Source organism: Ictidomys tridecemlineatus, chromosome 9, assembly GCF_052094955.1.
Source record: "Ictidomys tridecemlineatus isolate mIctTri1 chromosome 9, mIctTri1.hap1, whole genome shotgun sequence".
NCBI lineage: Eukaryota > Metazoa > Chordata > Mammalia > Rodentia > Sciuridae > Ictidomys > Ictidomys tridecemlineatus.
Genome location: NC_135485.1, coordinates 114,071,075 through 114,091,398, shown reverse-complemented (window position 1 = coordinate 114,091,398; position 20,324 = coordinate 114,071,075). Strand labels below are relative to the sequence as shown.

General features: G+C 32.0%; 1 protein-coding gene across 4 annotated transcripts in view; it reads right to left on the bottom strand.

Annotated features, from left to right (window-relative positions):
* The window catches only part of Fstl5 (follistatin like 5), a 757,510-nt gene that overhangs the window by 494,049 nt on the left and 243,137 nt on the right, over positions 1-20,324 (bottom strand). For all 4 annotated transcript variants that reach the window (XM_040293119.2, XM_040293117.2, XM_040293120.2 and 1 more), the window contains exon 4: positions 14,651-14,899. In XM_040293119.2, coding sequence (XP_040149053.1) covers positions 14,651-14,899 — 249 coding nt within the window. The remainder of the gene's footprint in view (positions 1-14,650; positions 14,900-20,324) is intronic.

The window sequence follows — 20,324 nt, the reverse complement described above, 5'->3', positions numbered from 1 at the left end:
AGAGCAAAACAACAGCAAATGTAGTAGAAGACAAGAAATAATTAAAATTAGAGCAGAAATCAACAAAATTGAAACAAAAAAAAAACATTGAAAAAATTGATAAAACTAAAAGTTGGTTCTTTGAAAAAATAAATAAGATTGACAGGCCCTTAGCCATGCTAATAAAGAGAAGAAGAGAGAGAACCCAAATTACTAACATACGGGATGGAAAAGGCAATATCACAACAGACACTACAGAAATACAGAAGATAATTAGAAAGTATTTTGAAACCCTATATTCCAATAAAATAGACAATAGTGAAAATATCGATAAATTTCTTAAGTCATAAGATCTGTCCAGATTGAGTCAGGAAGACACACACAATTTAAACAGACCAATAACAAACGAAGAAATAGAAGAAGCCATCAAAAGACTACCAACCAAAAAAAGCCCTGGACTGGATGGGTATACAGTGAAGTTCTATAAAACCTTCAAAGAAGAATTAATACCAATACTTTTCAAGCTATTTCAAAAAATAGAAAAAGAAGGAGCTCTTCCAAATTCATTCTATGAGGCCAAGATCACCCTGATCCTGAAACCAGACAAAGACACTTCAAAGAAAGAAAACTACAGACCAATATCTCTAATGAACTTGGATGCAAAAATTCTCAATAAAATCCTGGCGAATAGAATACAAAAGCATATCAAAAAAATTGTGCACCATAATCAAGTAGGATTCATCCCTGGGATGCAAGGCTGGTTCAATATACGGAAATCAATAAATGCTATTCAGCACATCAATAGACTTAAAGACAAGACCCATATGATCATCTTGATAGATGCAGAAAAAGCATTCGACAAAGTACAGCATCCCTTTATGTTCAAAACACTAGAAAAACTAGGGATAACAGGAACTTACCTCAACATTGTAAAAGCTATCTATGCTAAACCTCAGGCTAGCATCATCCTAAATGGAGAAAAACTGAAGGCATTCCCTCTAAAATCTGGAACAAGACAGGGATGCCCTCTATCACCACTTCTATTCAATTTAGTTCTTGAAATACTATCCAGAGCAATTAGACAGACAAAAGAAACTAAAGGCATAAAAATAGGAAAAGAAGAACTTAAATTATTGCTATTTGCGGATGACATGATGATATATTTAACAGACCCAAAAGGGTCTACAAAGAAACTGCTAGAGTTAATAAATGAATTCAGCAAAGTGGCAGGATATAAAATCAACACGCATGAATCAAAGGCATTCCTGTATATCAGCAACAAAACTTATGAAATGGAAATGAGGAAAACCACTCCATTTACAATATCCTCAAAGAAAATAAGATACTTGGGAATCAACCTAACAAAAGAGGTGAAAGATTTATACAATGAAAACTACAGAACCCTAAAGAGAGAGATAGAAGAAGATCTTAGAATATGGAAAAATGTACCCTGTTCATGGATAGGCAGAACTAACATCATCAAAATGGCGATATTACCCAAAGTTCTCTACAGGTTTATTGCGATGCCAGTTAAAATCACAATGGCATTTCTTGTAGAAATAGATGAAGCAATCATGAAATTCATATGGAAAAACAAAAGACCCAGAATAACAAAAGCAATTCTAAACAGGAAATGTGAATCTGGAGGTATAGCAATACCAGAGTTCAAACTGTACTACAGAGCAATAGTAACAAAAACAGCATGGTACTGGTACCAAAACAGGCAGGTGGACCAATGGTACAGAATAGAGGACACAGAAACCAATCCACAAAATTACAACTTTCTTATATTTGATAAAGGGGCTAAAAACATGCAATGGAGGAAGGATAGCATCTTCAACAAATGGTGCTGGGAAAATTGGAGATCCATATGCAACAAAATGAAACTGAATCCCTTTCTCTCGTCATGCACAAAAGTTAGCTCAAAATGGATCAAGGAGCTAGATATCAAATCAGAGACACTGTATCTGATAGAAGAAAAAGTTGGCTACGATCTATATACTGTGGGGTCGGGCTCCAAATTCCTTAATAGGACGCCCATAGCCCAAGAGTTAATAACAAGAATAAACAAATGGGACTTACTTAAACTAAAAAGGTTTTTCTCACCAAGAGAAACAATAAGAGAGGTAAATAGAGAGCCTACATCCTGGGAACAAATTTTTACCCCTCACTTTTCAGATAGAGCCCTAATATCCAGAATATACAAAGAACTCAAGAAAATTAAACAATAAGATAACAAATAACCCAATCAACAAATGGGCCAAGGACCTGAACAGACACTTCACAAAGGAGGACATACAATCAATCAACAAGTACATGAAAAAATGCTCACCATCTCTAGCAGTCAGAGAAATGCAAATCAAAACCACCCTAAGATACCATCTCACTCCAGTAAGATTGGAAGCCATTATGAAGTCAAACAACAATAAGTGTTGGCGAGGATGTGGGGAAAAGGTTACACTTGTACACTGCTGGTGGGACTGCAAATTGGTGAGGCCAGTTTGGAAAGCAGTATGGAGATTCCTGGGAAAGCTGGGGATGGATCCACCATTTTACCCATCTATCGCCCTTCTTGAACTATTCCCTGAGGATCTTAAAAGAGTTTACTATAGGGATACTGCCACATCAATGATCATAGTGGCACAATTCACAATAGCTAGACTGTGGAACCAACCTAGATGCCCTTCAATAGATGAATGGATAAAAAAAATGTGGCATCTATTCACAATGGACTATTATGCAGCACTAAAAATGACAAAATCATAGAATTTGCAGGGAAATGGATGGCATTAAAACAGATTATGCTAAGCGAAGATAGCCAATCCTTAAAAAACAAATGCCAAATGTCTTCTTTGATATAAAGAGAGCAACTAAGAACAGAACAGGAAGGAAGAGCATGAGGAAACGATTAACATTAAACAAAGACGAGTGGGGGGAGAGAAAGGGAGAGAGAAGGGAAAGCATATGGAAATGGTAGGAGACCCTCAATGTTACACAAAATTACATATAAGAGGTTGTGAGGGGAACAGGGGGGGGGGGAAACAAGGGAGAGAATTGAACAATAGCAGATGAGGTAGAGAGGGAAGATGGGAGGGGAGGGGAGGGGGGATAGTAGGGGATAGGAAAAGTGGCAGAATACAACAGTCACTAATATGCCATTATGTAAAAATGTGAGTGTGTAACCGATGTGATTCTGCAATTTGTATTTGGGGTAAAAATGGGAGTTCATAACCCAATTGAGTCAAATGTATAAAAGATGATATATCATGAGCTTTGTAATGTTTTGAACAACCAATAAAAAAATTTACTTTAAAAGGGCTGGGGTTTGGCTCAGCGGTAGAGAAACTGCCTAGCACGTGCAAGGCTGTGGGTTCAATCCTCAGCACCACATAAAAATAAATAAGTAAAATAAAGGTATTGTGTCCAACTGCAACTAAAAAATAAATATTAAAAAAATTTACTTTAGTCAGTCTCCCATACTAGACTAGGTTTTCTAAGTTTGTAAATACACATATGAACTTCAGCCTGTTGCATCATTACTGGTGCCATCCTTACCTGAAAATTAGGGTGAATGAATGATTAGTCTCTCTCTACATTCCTAGAGTATACTTAGTAAATTTGAAGACATACATTCTTATTAAAAAGCACTGCTTACTTGTGTAGTATCAATGTGTAGTATCTGTCAAAGCTATAGGAATTCCAATGTATTATGAAAGGTATAATTAATTCCCTACACATTCCACATTGCTTTCTTATGAAATTATGATAATTTCTTATGTTAATTATCTGACTTCTTTCTATATATGGTTCTCATAAATCAATTTTCCCTTCTTTTAATTTTGACAACATACATATGCTGCCAATATGCTGCCAATAGGAAAACTGAATGTCCACAAATAATCTCTGAATACAATGTGGCAATACATATATGAAAAAAAATTTTCATTTATACAAAAGTGACATAGGTGTGTTTTGACATAGACTGATTTCAATGTCCCTGAATATCACAGGCAGATGCTAATCTAATCTAAGAGAATCAGATTCTTCTAAATGGGGGAAAAAACATTGGCTAGTAATTTATTCATCAAGCTACTTATCCTTACCCAGTGGGAAAAAGTAAGAGCTGTATCATATTTTCATCTTTGAATAAAATGTTAGGAATGTGTCTGTCACACTATTAAGGAATCAATAAATGGTCATCAGTGAATAATTAAAATCATACTTGTTCATACATGGTATGCATATACATATATATTATATATATATAATATATATGTATGTATGTATATATTTATATATATATATATATATTACATGAGCCTGAAACTCTTTGACAAGCATGCAGCATTTTGAGCAGTATAAAATGAGTCAAACATATGTATTATTCTTCCTTTCAATTAATCACATTAATGCTCACTTAGAGTCATCAAATTCTCATGCATCTTTCTTAAGTTTTTAGAAAGAAGTTTTTCAATTTTTTGTGTACTTTTTTCATTTTTTAGGAAAAAAACAAACAAACAAACATTTGAAGTCATTGTGGTGTAATCGTAGCAGCTTGGGAAGCCAAGGGAGGAGGATCTCACATTCAAAGCCAGCCACAGCAACTTAGTGAGATCATGTCTCAAAATAAAAAATAAAATTGTCTATCAATGTTGCTCAGTGGTTAAGCACCTGTGGCTCAATTTCCAGTACTAAAAAAAAAAAGAAAAGAGAAGAAAAATCTCTGAACACTCATACTGATTAAATCATTCTATCACAACATGATTGGGATTCAGATTAATTAAAAAACACAAAAATAAAGCATGTTCAGCTACAGAAATCTTTAGTAGAAAATAGTTTAGCTGCCTCAAAATTCCAATATTTACTTAACTAATTAGAGCTTTTTCCTGTTTCAATGTGTAACCTCAGCACAATGGCTTTTATCAAAAATATTGACTTTCATCCTGTCCATGAAGTTAATGATAAAGTGATGTTTATTAGATATATTTAAAGATAACTGCCCATCCATATCCTGATTTGGAATTTTAGGTGTCAAAAGCCCTAAATGGACTGAATTTGTATAATTTGTCAGTATGCTCAACTTTGTGAGTAACAATTATCCAGAGATGGAAATCCACAGGATGAAACACCTATTATAGACCTCTATACTTTCCAAATACCTAGGAGAGGTATGACCTGGCTTACTTATCTAAATGGATTCCTTTATTAATGATCATAACTAAGAGATACAGATGTAATCTGAATGCCAATCTTAGAAATTTATGCCAAGATATGTAACAATATTCAGGATGAAGAGATGGTTAGGGACGTCATTTTTTTCTACAGTGGTCCATCCATGGGTCACAAACTCCAAGAAATCCGATGGATGCCTGGAACCACAGATACTTTCAAACCCTGTATACTGTGCTTTTTCTTATAATGCACACCTGCGGTAAAGTTTCATTAGGCACAGTGAAAAATCAACAACTAACAATAAAATAATTAAAAGAATACATTGTACTAAAAGTTGTACTAAAGTGATCTTTGTCTTCTCTCTCAAAATATCTTAAATATTTCTGTATTATTTTCATCCTTCTTGTGCTGATGTGAGATGATAGACTGCCTATGTGATGAGATAAGGTGAGGTGAATGGGATAGGTACTGTGACATCAGTATAACTTTTTTTTTCTTTTTAATCCAATAACTGTCGTCTTTCATTTAAAGAAATCTGTATGGGTTCTTTTTTGCATCTTGGAATTGCTAGCATCATTGTTCTTATGCTTTGGGGCATTTACTAAGTTAAATAAGCATTACTTGAACACAAGCTGCAATGCCTCTACCTTGATTTGATAGCTTGATGACAAATATGGCTACTAAGTGACTAATGAGTGAGTATAGTGGATACGGTGGGCAAAGGGATGATTCACCTAATGTCCAAAATAGAGCAGGATGGGGGAGAATTCATCATGCTACTCAAACAGGTGCTTGGTTTAAAACTTATGAATCATTATTTCTGGAATTTCCATTTAATATTTTCAGACTATGACTAAATGTATGTAAAAGTGGAATGGGAAACCACAAATAAGAGGGATACTACAAACTGCACCTGAAGATGTCCCCAGGGAGCTCTCTGTATACTAGAGTTGGTATCCACAATAAAGCAAATACAATATAATCCTACTCCCAGAGAGAGGTGGAAAATATGGCTTTGGACCCTCTCTTTATGTATATTTCTTTTTTCAAAGTATTAAAATCCCAGTTAAACCTAATTATCCACCTGCTCAATGCCTTGATGTAAGCAGCTAACTGTATTTGGAGAAAAATATGCATATAAATAAAAGAATATCCTCATTTTACATTCACAAGCAGTGATATCATGTAATCCCTTAGCATTGTTGGAAATCCTACTATATGCTCTCTAGTCTTTTCTCCTTCCTTATTTATTGTTTCACAATATTTTCTCTCTCCTTAAAACTGTTTCTTTATTGCAGCCAATGTTTCCTCCCTCACAAGCAAATGCATATACCTTCTCCGTTTTAGAATAAAATTCTTCTAAAGAGATTTCTACAAGATGTCATTTTCCCAGCTCCTATTTTCTATTTTGTCCACTTTAACAAAAGTCAATTTTGACCTTAATATTTTCAAATCAACATTCATTTCCTAATTCTCAGTGTACTTGACTCCAGCAACATGTAATTCAGCTGATTATTGTCTTCTCCTTACTTTCATGTTCAACTTCTGTGCATTTACACTCTCTTGGTTTTCATGCCTTATCATTAGCAAGCATGCAATTATTTCCAGTGCTTGTTTTTCATCCTTTTTATGACCTTTGATGAACAAAGTACACCAGGGTTTTGCCCTCAGCTCTGCATTCTTCCAAGTCTACATGCATTCACTATTTCATTCCAGCTGTAGAATTCCTCAACTTTCTGTTCCTTACTAATATACATGATTCTTAACGCTATAATTCCTAAGTCTTTATGTCCCCTGATCCTAGTTCTCCCTTGATGTCCAGATTCATATCCATTTGTACAATTGGTATTTTCTTTCACTTGCCTAAAAGACATTCGGTTTTAAGTAACCTTAAGTGTGCTTGTATACTCATTTATAGTCTTTTAAAATATATTTATAAATGTGTGAGGCCCCGTGTTTCATATTTCAGTAAATGTACCCTCAGATTATCTTAGCTAATTTCTTTAGTTACCAAGAATTCCATATTCAATCCATAGTAAATTTTGTCAGGGTAGCCTAAAAACTTTTACCATTAACACTCTCATTATTTTGATTGAAATGACCAAGTTTTCTCCCCATTCTTTAATTCTTAAATACTAGGATATTTCCAAAATTTTGCCCATTGGCTCCTATATCACACAATAACAATTAAAATGAATAAAACTCACCAAGGAAGACTTATCTGGGACCTAACTAAAGCTAAATCATTAGGAAGGAATCTTTGGCAAAAAGTATTCTTGTTTGAATTGAACATGAAATGACAAATTATATTTGGATATGATTTTTATTAATGCATTATTGACTGTGGATTATTGAAATTATTATGAATTTTGGAAGGCATTATTGAATTATGGTACAAATAGGTGGAAAATTTCCACTTAAAATCTCTATCAATAGCAGAAAGCAGTGGTAAACACCTGTAATCCCAGTGGTTAGGGAGGCTGAGGTAGGAGGATCACCAGTTCAAAGCCAGCCTCAGCCAAAGTGAGGTGCTAAGCATCTCAGTGAGACCCTGTCTCTAAATAAAATACAAAAAATAGGGCTGGGGATGTGGCTCAGTGGCTGTGTGCTCCTGAGTTCAATTCCTAGTATTCCCCTGCCAACAAAAAAAAAGAAAAGAAAAGAAAATATCTATCTATAACATAAACTTTTATGCCTAGGATGATCCATATATGTATTTTTCTTCAGTTTTTCAAACTATAATCTAATAATAGCTCAATACCACTTTAGATGTTGTGGAGTTGGCTCACAATGGTCTGGAACACAAACATTTATGTGCTATTTCCAAGAGGAAAATGTGTTGAAAAATGTAATCATAGCTCATATCCAAATTTCAGGGGGGCATTCATTAGAAATTCATATATTGATTAGAGGAACACATAGAAAAATTCCTTAAAATTCTTATCACATAAGAGGAGACGTGCAATATGTAATATCTGAATGTCTTCCTGAATGCACAGTTCTCAATAAATTGTGTAACAATGGGAGTAGTAAATATTTACATGTAGATGATATGGAGACTTAAACTAAAACGAACCTCATATTACTGATTTCAATTAATTTAAATTCTTATTAATTGGCTTGAAGATATCATGTTTATTATGCTTAGCCAGAAGTAAAAAAAGCAACAATGCTAATTATTCATCCTGTTTTAATCATGCTAGAAAGTGCCCAGTTTCTTTTATTCACCATGATTCTATGCAAGCATTATTTTCACATAACTATCTGGAGGATAATATGCAAATATTTTCATTTTTCCCACTTGGGTGTTAAATTTTTCACTAGTAAATTTTCAAATACTCTCTGAAATATCTTTGAGTGGTCTTCAAAAATATTTTTAAAAGAAATATAATTAATACTAACCAATTTATAAATTCATTTTCTAGAACAGTTTTCTGCAATTACATATTCTAAGTATGATAAATAAAAAGTTTTCATCATTTGTTTGTCTACAAAAATATGGAAGAGGAAAAATCAATAACAAGGAAAAGTAATAGTGTTAGAAAAGCTTCTTTACTCTTCAATGTTTTATGAAGTTATACAAATATCATATTTAGCATTTGAAAATATGATACTGAGAAAATGAACATGATAAGTGAAGGTGTCGGTGAGAGGTAATGAATAATACAATATTTAAATAGCCTTAAGGTAGAAGAAAAATTATTTGAACTAATAAAATGATACTTATTGTCATTTTTTAAAATATTGTGTTCATAAATATTAATGGAAAATTTATACATCCATAGAAAACATGAAATAAAATGGTAAGCTCAAATATAAACTCTACAACTCAAAATTGGGAAAAATGATTTAGTATGCCAATGTAGAAAGACAAAATTAGCCATTCAAACATTTGAAAGTTAAATCTAATTTCTCTGTGAAAAATAGAATAGCTTGACAGTAACTGAACACAGTAAATTCCTAACTTCTGCCATTATTCTGAGGCGAGAAAGAATGATATGGTGGCAAAATGACATTATATAGATCTAATAGATATTGTATTTATAAGAAAAGCTATAATCCATGAGAAATATAATAAAAAATAAAACTTTAAGAAGTCAATATCAAATATATTTTCAAATTATTATTTATTTTAAATATATTTATCCAAACTCAGAAAATCGACTACCACCAATTATTATAATCTGGCCTGAAATTCAGTCCCATAATATTATGATCAGAGGTAAGGCTATTACTTAATTTATACCTAGAAAAAAGTAGGTATGACTTCAGATTTAAGCCTGAAATTTTATTAAACCTGAAATTTTATTAAATGTACACTTATTGAAGTTCCAGTCTTAAATCCAATAATTGTCTGTTATTGCATTATTTAATTGGCCAAGAACTGTGCTAAATGCATAATTTAATTGCCACAAATACCACAGAGGGCACAGTGACAGACTAAAGCAGATATATTTGGGGCATGTACATACTAAATGAGAAGCTTGAAACAACTCTAAGTTCCTATCCCAGTTCGGAATTAACTTTTTGTGACAATGCTGAAACAACATTTTAAAAAGCTGGGGCTTGTTGCCTTCTTTACAGTATAGTGGCTTTATTTTTATAACTAGTGATGTGATTATAATGCCTAGTTTGTTATTATTATTATTACTAGTCCTCTTCCTCTCCCTTTCTCCTTCTCCTTGATTCCTCTGCTCCCTTCTCACTCTGCTCAAACTTTTTTTGTGTTAGTGGTGCTAGGGATTCAATCCAGGGCCTCATGCTTGGAAGACAAGGGTTCCACCATGGATCCATATCCCAAGCTCTGGTTATATTATTTATACATATACTTAGTAACCCTAAATAAGTAATAATTCATCCAAAGTATAATAACCTCATATCATTGTCATAATCTGTATATCTATTATCTACTACATATTTGCAAATGGCAGATAAACATACAAAACATGTAAATTTTAGCAAATTCTTTGCAATGTTCTTAAAAATCAGATGAGGGAAATATTTGGTATGATGTTAATAATAACTGGTAAATAAATAAATGTATGTATTACAATGATCCCTAAAGCATATCAGATAATGGGTACTCTGTAGCATTCTGAAGTTCACATTTTGATTAGTGAGGAGAAAAGCAGCAAAACTCTTTGATTAACTTTTTAATTTTGGATGGATCTCTGTTAACTTTTTCTGAATTTGGTGACATGAAATTAATTGAGTTGTGTTTCATTTTTAAAATTACTGTGAAAATTTTTATTGAAATTGATGAGTGGTAAATGAATTCAGAGAAATTGTAGCCTTCTGAGTGCTTATATTCTGACCTGGAAAACTACATTTATCATTGTCTCACATTGACTGAGGGTTAACTTCACTATCATCCTGCAGTTTCAGTTTACTAATACAGGTTAAAAAAAAAAAAAAAACAGAGAAAATGAGCAAATTAAAATCTGGGGATCATTTTTCAAAGCTTATATATTTATTCAGACTTATTTTTCTTGAAATTGTATGGAAGTCTATTTAAACATAAAAAACCACATCTTTACCAAGATGTCCTTTTAAAACAAAAAAACAACCTAAAAGTACACATGGATTAGTACATATTTGCTGATATATTTTGAAATGTCAGTTTTCTAGCCTAAGTTTTCAAGCCTAAATTCTACAATTCTCTTTTAAAAATATCAGGTTAAAGAAGCAATTAAAAAGTGAAATACAAATGACTCTTAAGATCATACCAAGGAAAAAGGAAACAATGTCTAAACTCATTTAAAGAATGTGCAAATAGCTTTAAGAACCATATTCCTAAAGTTGTTATTGTTCATGATGCACGTTAAGTGCACAAAACATTTGCCTTGATGACAGTTTTATTCTCAGCATAGTAAATGGCAAACGGGTTTCTGTTCAATTGACTTTCTCATAAAAAGTTTAATTCCCTCTTCATTTTATCATAGGTTAGAGCTTGAGTTTTTTTTTTTTTAAACAGCTTACATGTACACACTGCATAAGTAAATTTTGTTTTGTTTGACAGACTGACCTGGTGTCAGAGTGAGAGGAAATAGTGCTTGCTGTAAGTGCTGATGTGCATTACAGGGGTTAGGAATCCTTTCAGAAACGACTTTGAGATGAAATTCTCTTGTCACAAAAAATATATAGCTAGGCAGCATATAAGAATGGAATGTTTTATATTATGTTGAATATTGTCACAAAGTATTTGATGCCACAGTATTCTATATCATTTTGTACCCAGGTATTTCATGATCACTCAAATATGAATGGAAATTAATTCAAAAAATATTATGTCCCAGCTGCATTATGTTTTATGTAAATCTACAAATCATAAATCACTAAAGAAAATGCTTATTAAATTCATGTATACATCTAAAAGTCAATAATGGCCAATGCTGTAATTGATAGGCATTTTAGCATGTAACGTAAATAGCAGGAAGAAGATTTATGAATATAGGTTACATATATAATATTTCATTATACAGATAGATGCTTTAAACCTGGAGTTAAAATCTTAAAACAATGAATCACTACTTATGGGTATATAATCTATTTAAATAATTTTACATATAAATACAAAACATATATCTGATAAATTCAATATAGGAAACAAATAGGACTTACCTTAAATTGCAAATAAGTAATGGATGATACAAATTTTACCTTCTTTAAACATTTTTAAGTGTTTTCTAATATTTTTTCCAGTACCTTTCACTAGTTGTCTTTAAATTTTGGGATAATTATAGATGCATATGCATTTTTAAGAAATAATATACATTCCATGAACCCTTGGACAAGTTTCTTCCAATGCTAATATTTGCAACATTATAGTACTATATTACAAGCAGAATATTGACTTTGGTTCTATCCATTTTATTTATATTCATTTGTATGTTTGTGTTTGTGTGTTTAATTCTATTCAATTTTACCACACAGATCCATCCCAGTGGTCAAAACAATAGTCAAGAGAATATAGATGAATAAATATCTGGTAATATTATTAAAGTAGATTTTATTGAATCTTAAGGTACCAGCAATTTTTTTAATGTGGGTATCAACAAACTTTCTGAAGATCAATTAAAAATTCCTTAGGCTTTATGTGCCAAAATAAATTGATTACAACTACAGTATTGAACTATCCTTTTGCAAAACTACTAAACAAATGGATGTGGCTTTGTTCCAGTACAGTTTTATTAAAAACAAAATAGCTCATAACATGATTTGGCTCTTTTTCTTGACCTTCCATTTAAGGTTTTTACAGTCTTTTTTAGTCATGAAGTAGCAAATTTTTTTCTATTTGGCTTGTTTTCATTTGTTTTGTTTTTCTATTGAACAACTATGTAATTAAATACAAGATTTTGTAGTTCTTGAATTTAAAGATTTTTCTTTTTCAATTGGACCATTATGGGAAGCAACAAGTGAAGTTCCATAATCACAAAATTAATTTTAGTCATCACGACAATCCTAGGATTTCAGTTGTACAGAATGTTCTACATCATAAACTTGGTAAAATACATACTAATAAGACAGTTAATTCACTTTGTTCTATAGTTTTTACTTCTCTTCTGCTGAAGTAAAGTTATTTTAGAAGTTAACTATTTTTTAGGCAAATAATCAAAACAAAGAGAAAATCCATGGGTTCTGAGAACTGCTAAACTTTGGTAAATTACTCAGATAATATGAATTACATTTATATTATCTATGATGAGATAATAATACTATCTATGATGAGAATGCATATTAAAGAAATACAGATCTAATAAATATGCTTAATATATGTCTGAAGTAAAAAATGTTTCAAATACTTTTTTTATGAAGGAGACTTATGAGAAAGATAATCTATCTTACATCATCTCTTTCAAGCTGATTTAGATATATTGAGTGACCTCATGCTTACTGTATCCTTCTGTAAAACTCTTAGTATACTGCATTGTTTTCCTAGATGATATTTAATATCATATATGTCTGTATAATGGAGGTCATCAGGTAAACAAAACATTAACTTGAAATGATTCTGAGTTAACATATTACATTATTATATATCATTTATTGATTTTATATCACATTTCAAAACAGTAATATAATTTCCACTGTACCATCTGAGGTCAAAATCACAGAAAAATATTTTTCTATGAACACCAAAGTACAATGTTAATAGAACCAATTTAAGATTTTTAAGTTTTTGTAAAATAGACTTTATCCAAAAGGGTAATGAACAAAGACTAAAGTTGGTGCTATTGATTTGGCAAAAGAAGTGAATGTAGTATGATGAAATTTTCTATATGCACATTTAAGTTGCACAAAGAATACTATGTGTTTTCTTATGCTTGACTCCTAGTTACCATATTAAGCTGTACAATATCATATATTATTTGAAACGTCTTATCATTTTTTTAACCTTTATTTTACTTATTTATTTTTATGTGGTGCTGAGGATCAAACCCAGGGCCTCATCTGCTCAAGGCAAGCTATCCACTGCTGAGCTATAACCCTAGCCCTAATCATATCATTTTTATTACCTTAAAATTCATAGTCTATTCTACCATGATCAAAAAAAAAGAAAAAAAAACAAAGTAGTGTTTATTTTATCTTAACAAATGTGTAGTGAAGTGCAATAGCATATTTCAGCCATAAATTTTAGTTAAGAATAAAAGTGTCACATAATCTTTCAACACAGGCACATTCTGAAAAACTGGAACTTATAACCAACCAAAGATTAGGAATCAAGTTGACCATTAAAATTTTTAGAAGGAGGAAGTTCTATACATTTAATTCTAAAATTTCATTCTGTATCATAATTATTAGCATAAAATATTTTCTCCAGAATAAAATAAAACAATGAATTTCTTTACAAGTAAATAAATGTTAAATATATTTGATGATTTATTATATAGCATGTTAAAATAACATATCAAATTACGAATTTAGAAATATCTTTCAATAAAACGATAATTTCAATAAATACTAATTCCTAAAATTTTTAACTATTGTCATCTCAGTTTCACTAATTGAGTTTAGTATGATTTCTTCACACTTATTTTAGTGGGAAATTGCAGATTCCATAAAATTTGAATTATTTGGTACAAACTGAAAGTATCACTTTTAATGAGGGGAAAAAATTGAGATGTTATCACAGCATGGCTTGGCATTCATTATTCCCTCAATTCCCTCCAGGTGCTTTTCATTGGGTGGATTTAACTGTAGACTGAATTGGCCACCTTGGGTCCCTAACATAACTCCATGATTGGGAAGCCATATGGTGCAATGCTGAAAGCTATATTAAATTGTGAGTCATATTTTGGCCAGCTTTATTCTCATAATTTAGTATCAGAACTGTTTCCATGTAAATTTCTACACACTGCTGCTTATCAGCATAATTAAGCTATCTTTTTCTTTTCCCTATTTATATCTTGCTGATATAAAAACATACTAGAGTTTAAGCAAAAGTGACTTGTAGAGGCTAGGAAAGAAATAGGTGAACTTAAGGTTCACCGGTATTTACCTTTAAAGAAGCAGTCTTCATTGTGAACAATGGTAATCTTTTGCTTTTTCAGGCAAGCAGCTCTGTGTACCTCACAGTGGTTTTCATAGAATTCTCCATCAGATCCACACACAGGTTTGTAGTGCCGTTTGCAAAGGTCCATGCAGGCACATTCTGCTTGCCCTGTCTGTCTGCTGATCACACAGTGCCTTCCCAAGCCACAGTACTTATTTTCACAAGATCCAAAAGGGCCATCCTGAATCAGAAATCCTGAAGATAAAGAATAGAAAACCATTAGTTTCCTATGTTCAAATAATCTGTGCATTTCAATGTATCAAAAAGAAAATGTGTTCCAATATAATTTCAATATTATCTGTTGCACTGTAGTTTCAAAGAGGCTTATATCAAAACACAGAGATGAACTTTTACAAAATGCTCTCAGCCTTCCTTCACACTTCCTTTGCTTGAACGCTGTTCCCTCTTCTCAGAGTACCATCATGAGTAAAGCTTTAAACTATCTCCCTACATGATGGCACCATAATGATTAACAGATTCTGATCAAGATTAAAATACAATCTCACAACCTGTCAATCTCAGGATATTGGTGGGCACCTAACACATCTGTCACTCACTTTCCTGTAAAATAGGGATAATAAGAATGTATTGTATTGTTATGAGGATTAAAGGCCTTGGAGTGTGTGTGTGTGTGTGTGTGTGTATGTGTGTATGTGTGTGTGTGTGTGTATATATATATATATATATATATATATACACACATATATATAATTCTATTTAGTGTTAATGTCATTTCCTCTTTCAGAAAATAATTTTTATAATACAAACATGAAGGGAAACATTTTTTTCACCTTTATTTATTTAGTTAGTTTTATGTGGTGCTGAGTATTGAACCCAGTCTCACACATGCACGTCAAGTGCTCTACCACTGAGCTACAACCCCAGGACCAAAAAACAAATTTTGAAGATCAGCTTTATTTTCATTTTTACAAATGAAGCCCACACATTAAATTTATTTTCATATTGATACATGCATGTACTCCCAAATAAGTTTTTATTGCACATCTAATTTCACAGAACAGTGGCTGTAGAATACCTGCATATTCACAAAAGCACAATTTGATCAAATTACTCACTAATACCCGCCATTCCTACCTTCCTCTCCCCCTATAATCTTTTCCCTTTCAGCTAATGGCCCCTCATTTACTTTCATGGTGATCCCGTTTCCCTCTGTTCTTTTTCCCTGTGGCTTCCACATATGAGGGAAAACATGATAATTTTCTGAGTCTAACTTATTTCACTCAAAATTATAATCTCCAGTCCCATCCATTTTCTTGCAAATGGCATAATTTTGTTTTTCTATATAGCTGAATAAAACTCTATTGTGTATATACACCACATATTCTTTATCTACTCATTTGTAGGCTGATTTTATAACTTGTATATTGTGAATTTTGCTCAATAAACACAGGTATGTATGTATCTGTAAAGTGTGTTGACTATAATTCTTCTCGATAAATATCAGGAAGAGGTGTATCATATCATAAGTCTACTTTTAACTTTTTTAAAGAACCTCCCATACCAATTTTTTATAAAATATGTTGAATTAATTTATATCCCCGCCAAAAGTATAAAAGGGTTTGTTTTCCCTAGCACTCTCTCAAATATTTATTCTTAGTTTTTTCTTTTATATTTTTATGGTACTATGGAGCCCTTTTTATTTTATTTTTGAGACAGGATCTTGATAAGTTCTGAGTTTCTTGCTAAATTACGGAGGCTGGCCTTCAACTTTCAATCCTCTTGCTTCAGCTCCGGAGTGGTTCAGAGCATAGGGGTATGCCACTGAACCTGGTGGGAATTTGTAGTGTTGATGCTTGCTATTTACACTGGAGTAAGTTATCATGAGATTTGTATCTTTGATTCTACCTATGTGGTGTATTACTTTTATTTATTTGTGAATATTAAATGATTCTTGTATTCCAGGAATAAAACCAACAAGATCATAGTATATGGCCTTAGTGTATGGTTGAATTCAATTTGCTATTTTTATTGAGCATGTTTGCAGCTATGTTCATCAATGATTTTTGGTCTGTAATTTTCTTTCATTGAAGTATAATTATCCAATTTTGGTATCACAGTGATAAACACTTCATTGAATCTCTTCGGAAGTTTTCTCTCCCTATCAATTTTCCAGAATAAATTGATGAGTACTTATATGAGTTCTTCTTTATATATCTGATAAATTTTGCTATGAAACCATCTAATCCTTCATTACAGGTCTTCCTTTGTTAGTATGGATAAAAGGTTTCAATTATTATTTACTTTTTCAAAGAACCAACTCTTTGTTTCATTTATCCTTTGTATTATTCATCTTGTTTCTATTTTTTTTAATTTAAGGTTATAATTTTTAATACTTCTTTCTTTTACTAGGTTTTGAATTGGTTTGTTTTTGCTTTTGCAAGATCTTATGATCTACCACTAGGCTGTTTGTTTGAGATTCATTCATTCTTTCTTTGCTTCTTTCTTTTTCTCTTTCTTTCTTTCTTTCTCTCTTTCTTTCATATAGGCACTCATAGATCTAAAGTTCTCTCATTGAATTGCCTTCCCTGTTCCCAGATATTCTGGTATGATGTGTTTCCATTTCCATTTGATTCTAAGAGTTTTTAAATTGCTCTTAATTTTTTCAATGTTCTACTTATTGATCAAAGGTGTGTTGTTCAGTCTCTATGTGTTTACACAATTTCAGTAGTTTTGTTGTTGTTGTTCATTTCTAATTTATTTACATTATGGTTGAAAATAATGCAAGATATTTTGTATCTTCTAATAGTTGTTTTATGAACTAATCTTATGATCAATTTGTAGTAATGTCCACAAGAAGATGAAAAGAATGTTTATTTAGTTGTTATTGGATAAAATATTCTGTAGATGTCTGTTAAGTCTAATTGATCTATTGTGTAGATTAAATTTGATGTGTCTTTGTTGACTTTTTACCTGGATGATCTGTTAATGATATTGGTGTACACAAGTGTTACACTGGGTTTTATCAATCCATCTATATCTAGTAATATTTGTTTTATGTAATTTAGTGCACCAACATTTGGAGTATAAACATTTACAATCATTACATCTTTTTGTTGGATTGTTCTCTACCAATATTGAACAATTTTCTTTGTCCCTTCTTATAATTTTTTCAACTATTTTTTTACCTTCATTTTATTTGCTTATTCATTTATTTATTTTTTTATGTGGTGGTGAGGATCAAACACAGTGTCTCATACATGCAAGGCAAGAACAATACCACAGAGTCACAACCTCAGCCCTCATTCTTACTAATTTGAGTTCAAATTATGCTTTACTGATATGAAAGTGATTCATGCTATTTGTTTTTGGATTCTATTTGCAGGGCATGTCATTTTATTTTCTCTTACATTGTGTTTGTGAATGTCTTTGCTTTGAGATATATTTCTTGGAAACAACTAAGAATTGATTTCGGATTTTGAAAATCCAATCGGCTAATTTAGATTTTTTAATTGGAAAATTAAGACCATTTACATTCAGTGTATATGTGACAGGTATATGTTATTTCAGTGTATATGTGACAGGTATATGTTATTTCCTGCAATTTTGTTGTATCTACATTTTTTGAAGAAGTCCTAGTTCTTATTTGCTTAATTATTCTTCTAATTTGATTTATTCTTTACCATGGTCTCTCTTAAGTATTTTTATCTTTCTCTTCAGTGTACATGATTTCTTTCAGTATACTTTGCAGTGCTGTCTTTGTTTTCATGAATTCCTTTGGATTATGTTTATTTTGAAAGGGTTTTATTCCCTCATTGATTCTTAAGGATAACTTTATTGGGTACAGTAAATGAGGTTGGCAACTATTTCTTTTAGGACTTGAAATAGATTATTTTGTGCCTTCTGGACCTTTAGAGCTCTGTTAAGAAATCTACTGTCATTCACATTGATGTGCTTTGATAAGTGAGTTGGCAATTCTCTCAAAATTTCTGCTCGTATTTTTTAAAAAATCTCTTTATTGAAATTTTCTTTTATATTCTCCATTTTCTTCCTTAGTCTATTTCTTACATCTTATTTTAGTTCATTTGTAATTTTAAAAGTTAACTTTTTGAATTCATTTTACATTATTTCCTCTACTTTGGTATTTCTGGGTTTAGTTATTGGAGTATTAGGGATGTTTGGATGCATCTTATGACATTGTTTTTTCATGTTTCCTATATTTCTATGTTGATATTTGCATACCTATTAGGATGGCTATATCCTTTATTATTTTGTGATGTTCTTTTATGAGCTGCTGTTTTCTTTACTATGTGCACCAGACTGAAGATATATCTCTATGTCAAAACACTCAACATGATTCTGGTGCTATGATTAATTCCCAAAATTATCACTGTTAGAGGAGATAATAATAATCACTAGCTACAACCACTTCAGAATAAATAGCATTAAAGCAAACCATAAAAATTTATTGTTAATCTTTACCACTCTCAAGTCTGAAATTGAAAAGGAAGTAATGCTTTAGATGGCTGGAAAATTAGGTATTAAAGGAAGTACAATATCTGTTAAAATATATAGTACATAAAAAGAAATAAAAAAGAAGTGTCAAGGAAAAAGTTGTAGGGGGCAAGAGAAAAAAGTAGATAATGCAGGAAGAAAAAAAGGCAAAACAGGAGAGAAAAAGTGAGCCTAAAAAAAAAGAAAAATCCAATTAATTTATTAAGACATTAAAAATGCATAAAATTGGAATAGTATATGCAATATCAAATGATGGGCAAAACTGCCAAATCAACACAGAAGAAAATACCAGTTTAAAAAAAAAATATATATATATATATATATCACTACTTTTAAACTATTTCTTGCTGAACTTTTAAACTATTCCTTGCTGTACTCTTTGGGATGTAGAGATGTATTTTTTATTGAGTATTTCATATTTGCAATACACCAGGTTTTGCAATACACAGTAAATACTCATATCTCCTTAGTTTGTTTTCTGTGTTTCTCTCGGTATGCAGATAGCAACCACACCAGCCATTTCCAAGCTGGATTGGAGAGCTGTATATTTAAGTTCTGTCCCCTAGTTTAGCTTGCTACTTCAGAAACTGTGCTGAACTTGGGTCTTAACATCTATGCAGGTTAAGTTCCCTGGTGAGAATCTACGTTGCTCTTGTCATTTCTTGGTGTGTCCAGGATCCTAAGAGTGATTTTGAGGGTCAAAGGAAATGTCCTAATTATCTGAGGTCTATCAATCAAATCTCTCCCTAGCTGGTAAGAAGTCTTTTGTGGCTGCCTATAAAATTTCTAAATATGCCCAGAACTATGAAGACATATGTGAGCCTGTCTGGGTAGATTTGGGTTGCAGAGTGTATGGCAATCCACAATAGAGATATGCCAGTCAGGCTGAACAGGCACAAGGCATTTTATAATTGGAGTATACGGTGATGGCCTACAGCAGGGGCACTTCATATGATCCTGTGTCTGGGACATTCAGCTAGTGAACATGTTGGAGCATTAGCTGGGTCATGAAATAATGGCTCACAGCAGAGGCATGAAACATTATTATGAAACAGTGTCCCACATCAGAATTGTGCTCTACTACCAAGGTGCCACACTCTTCCTCTCAGTATTCTACTTTCTGGTCTGCTCCATCCCAGTCCTATTG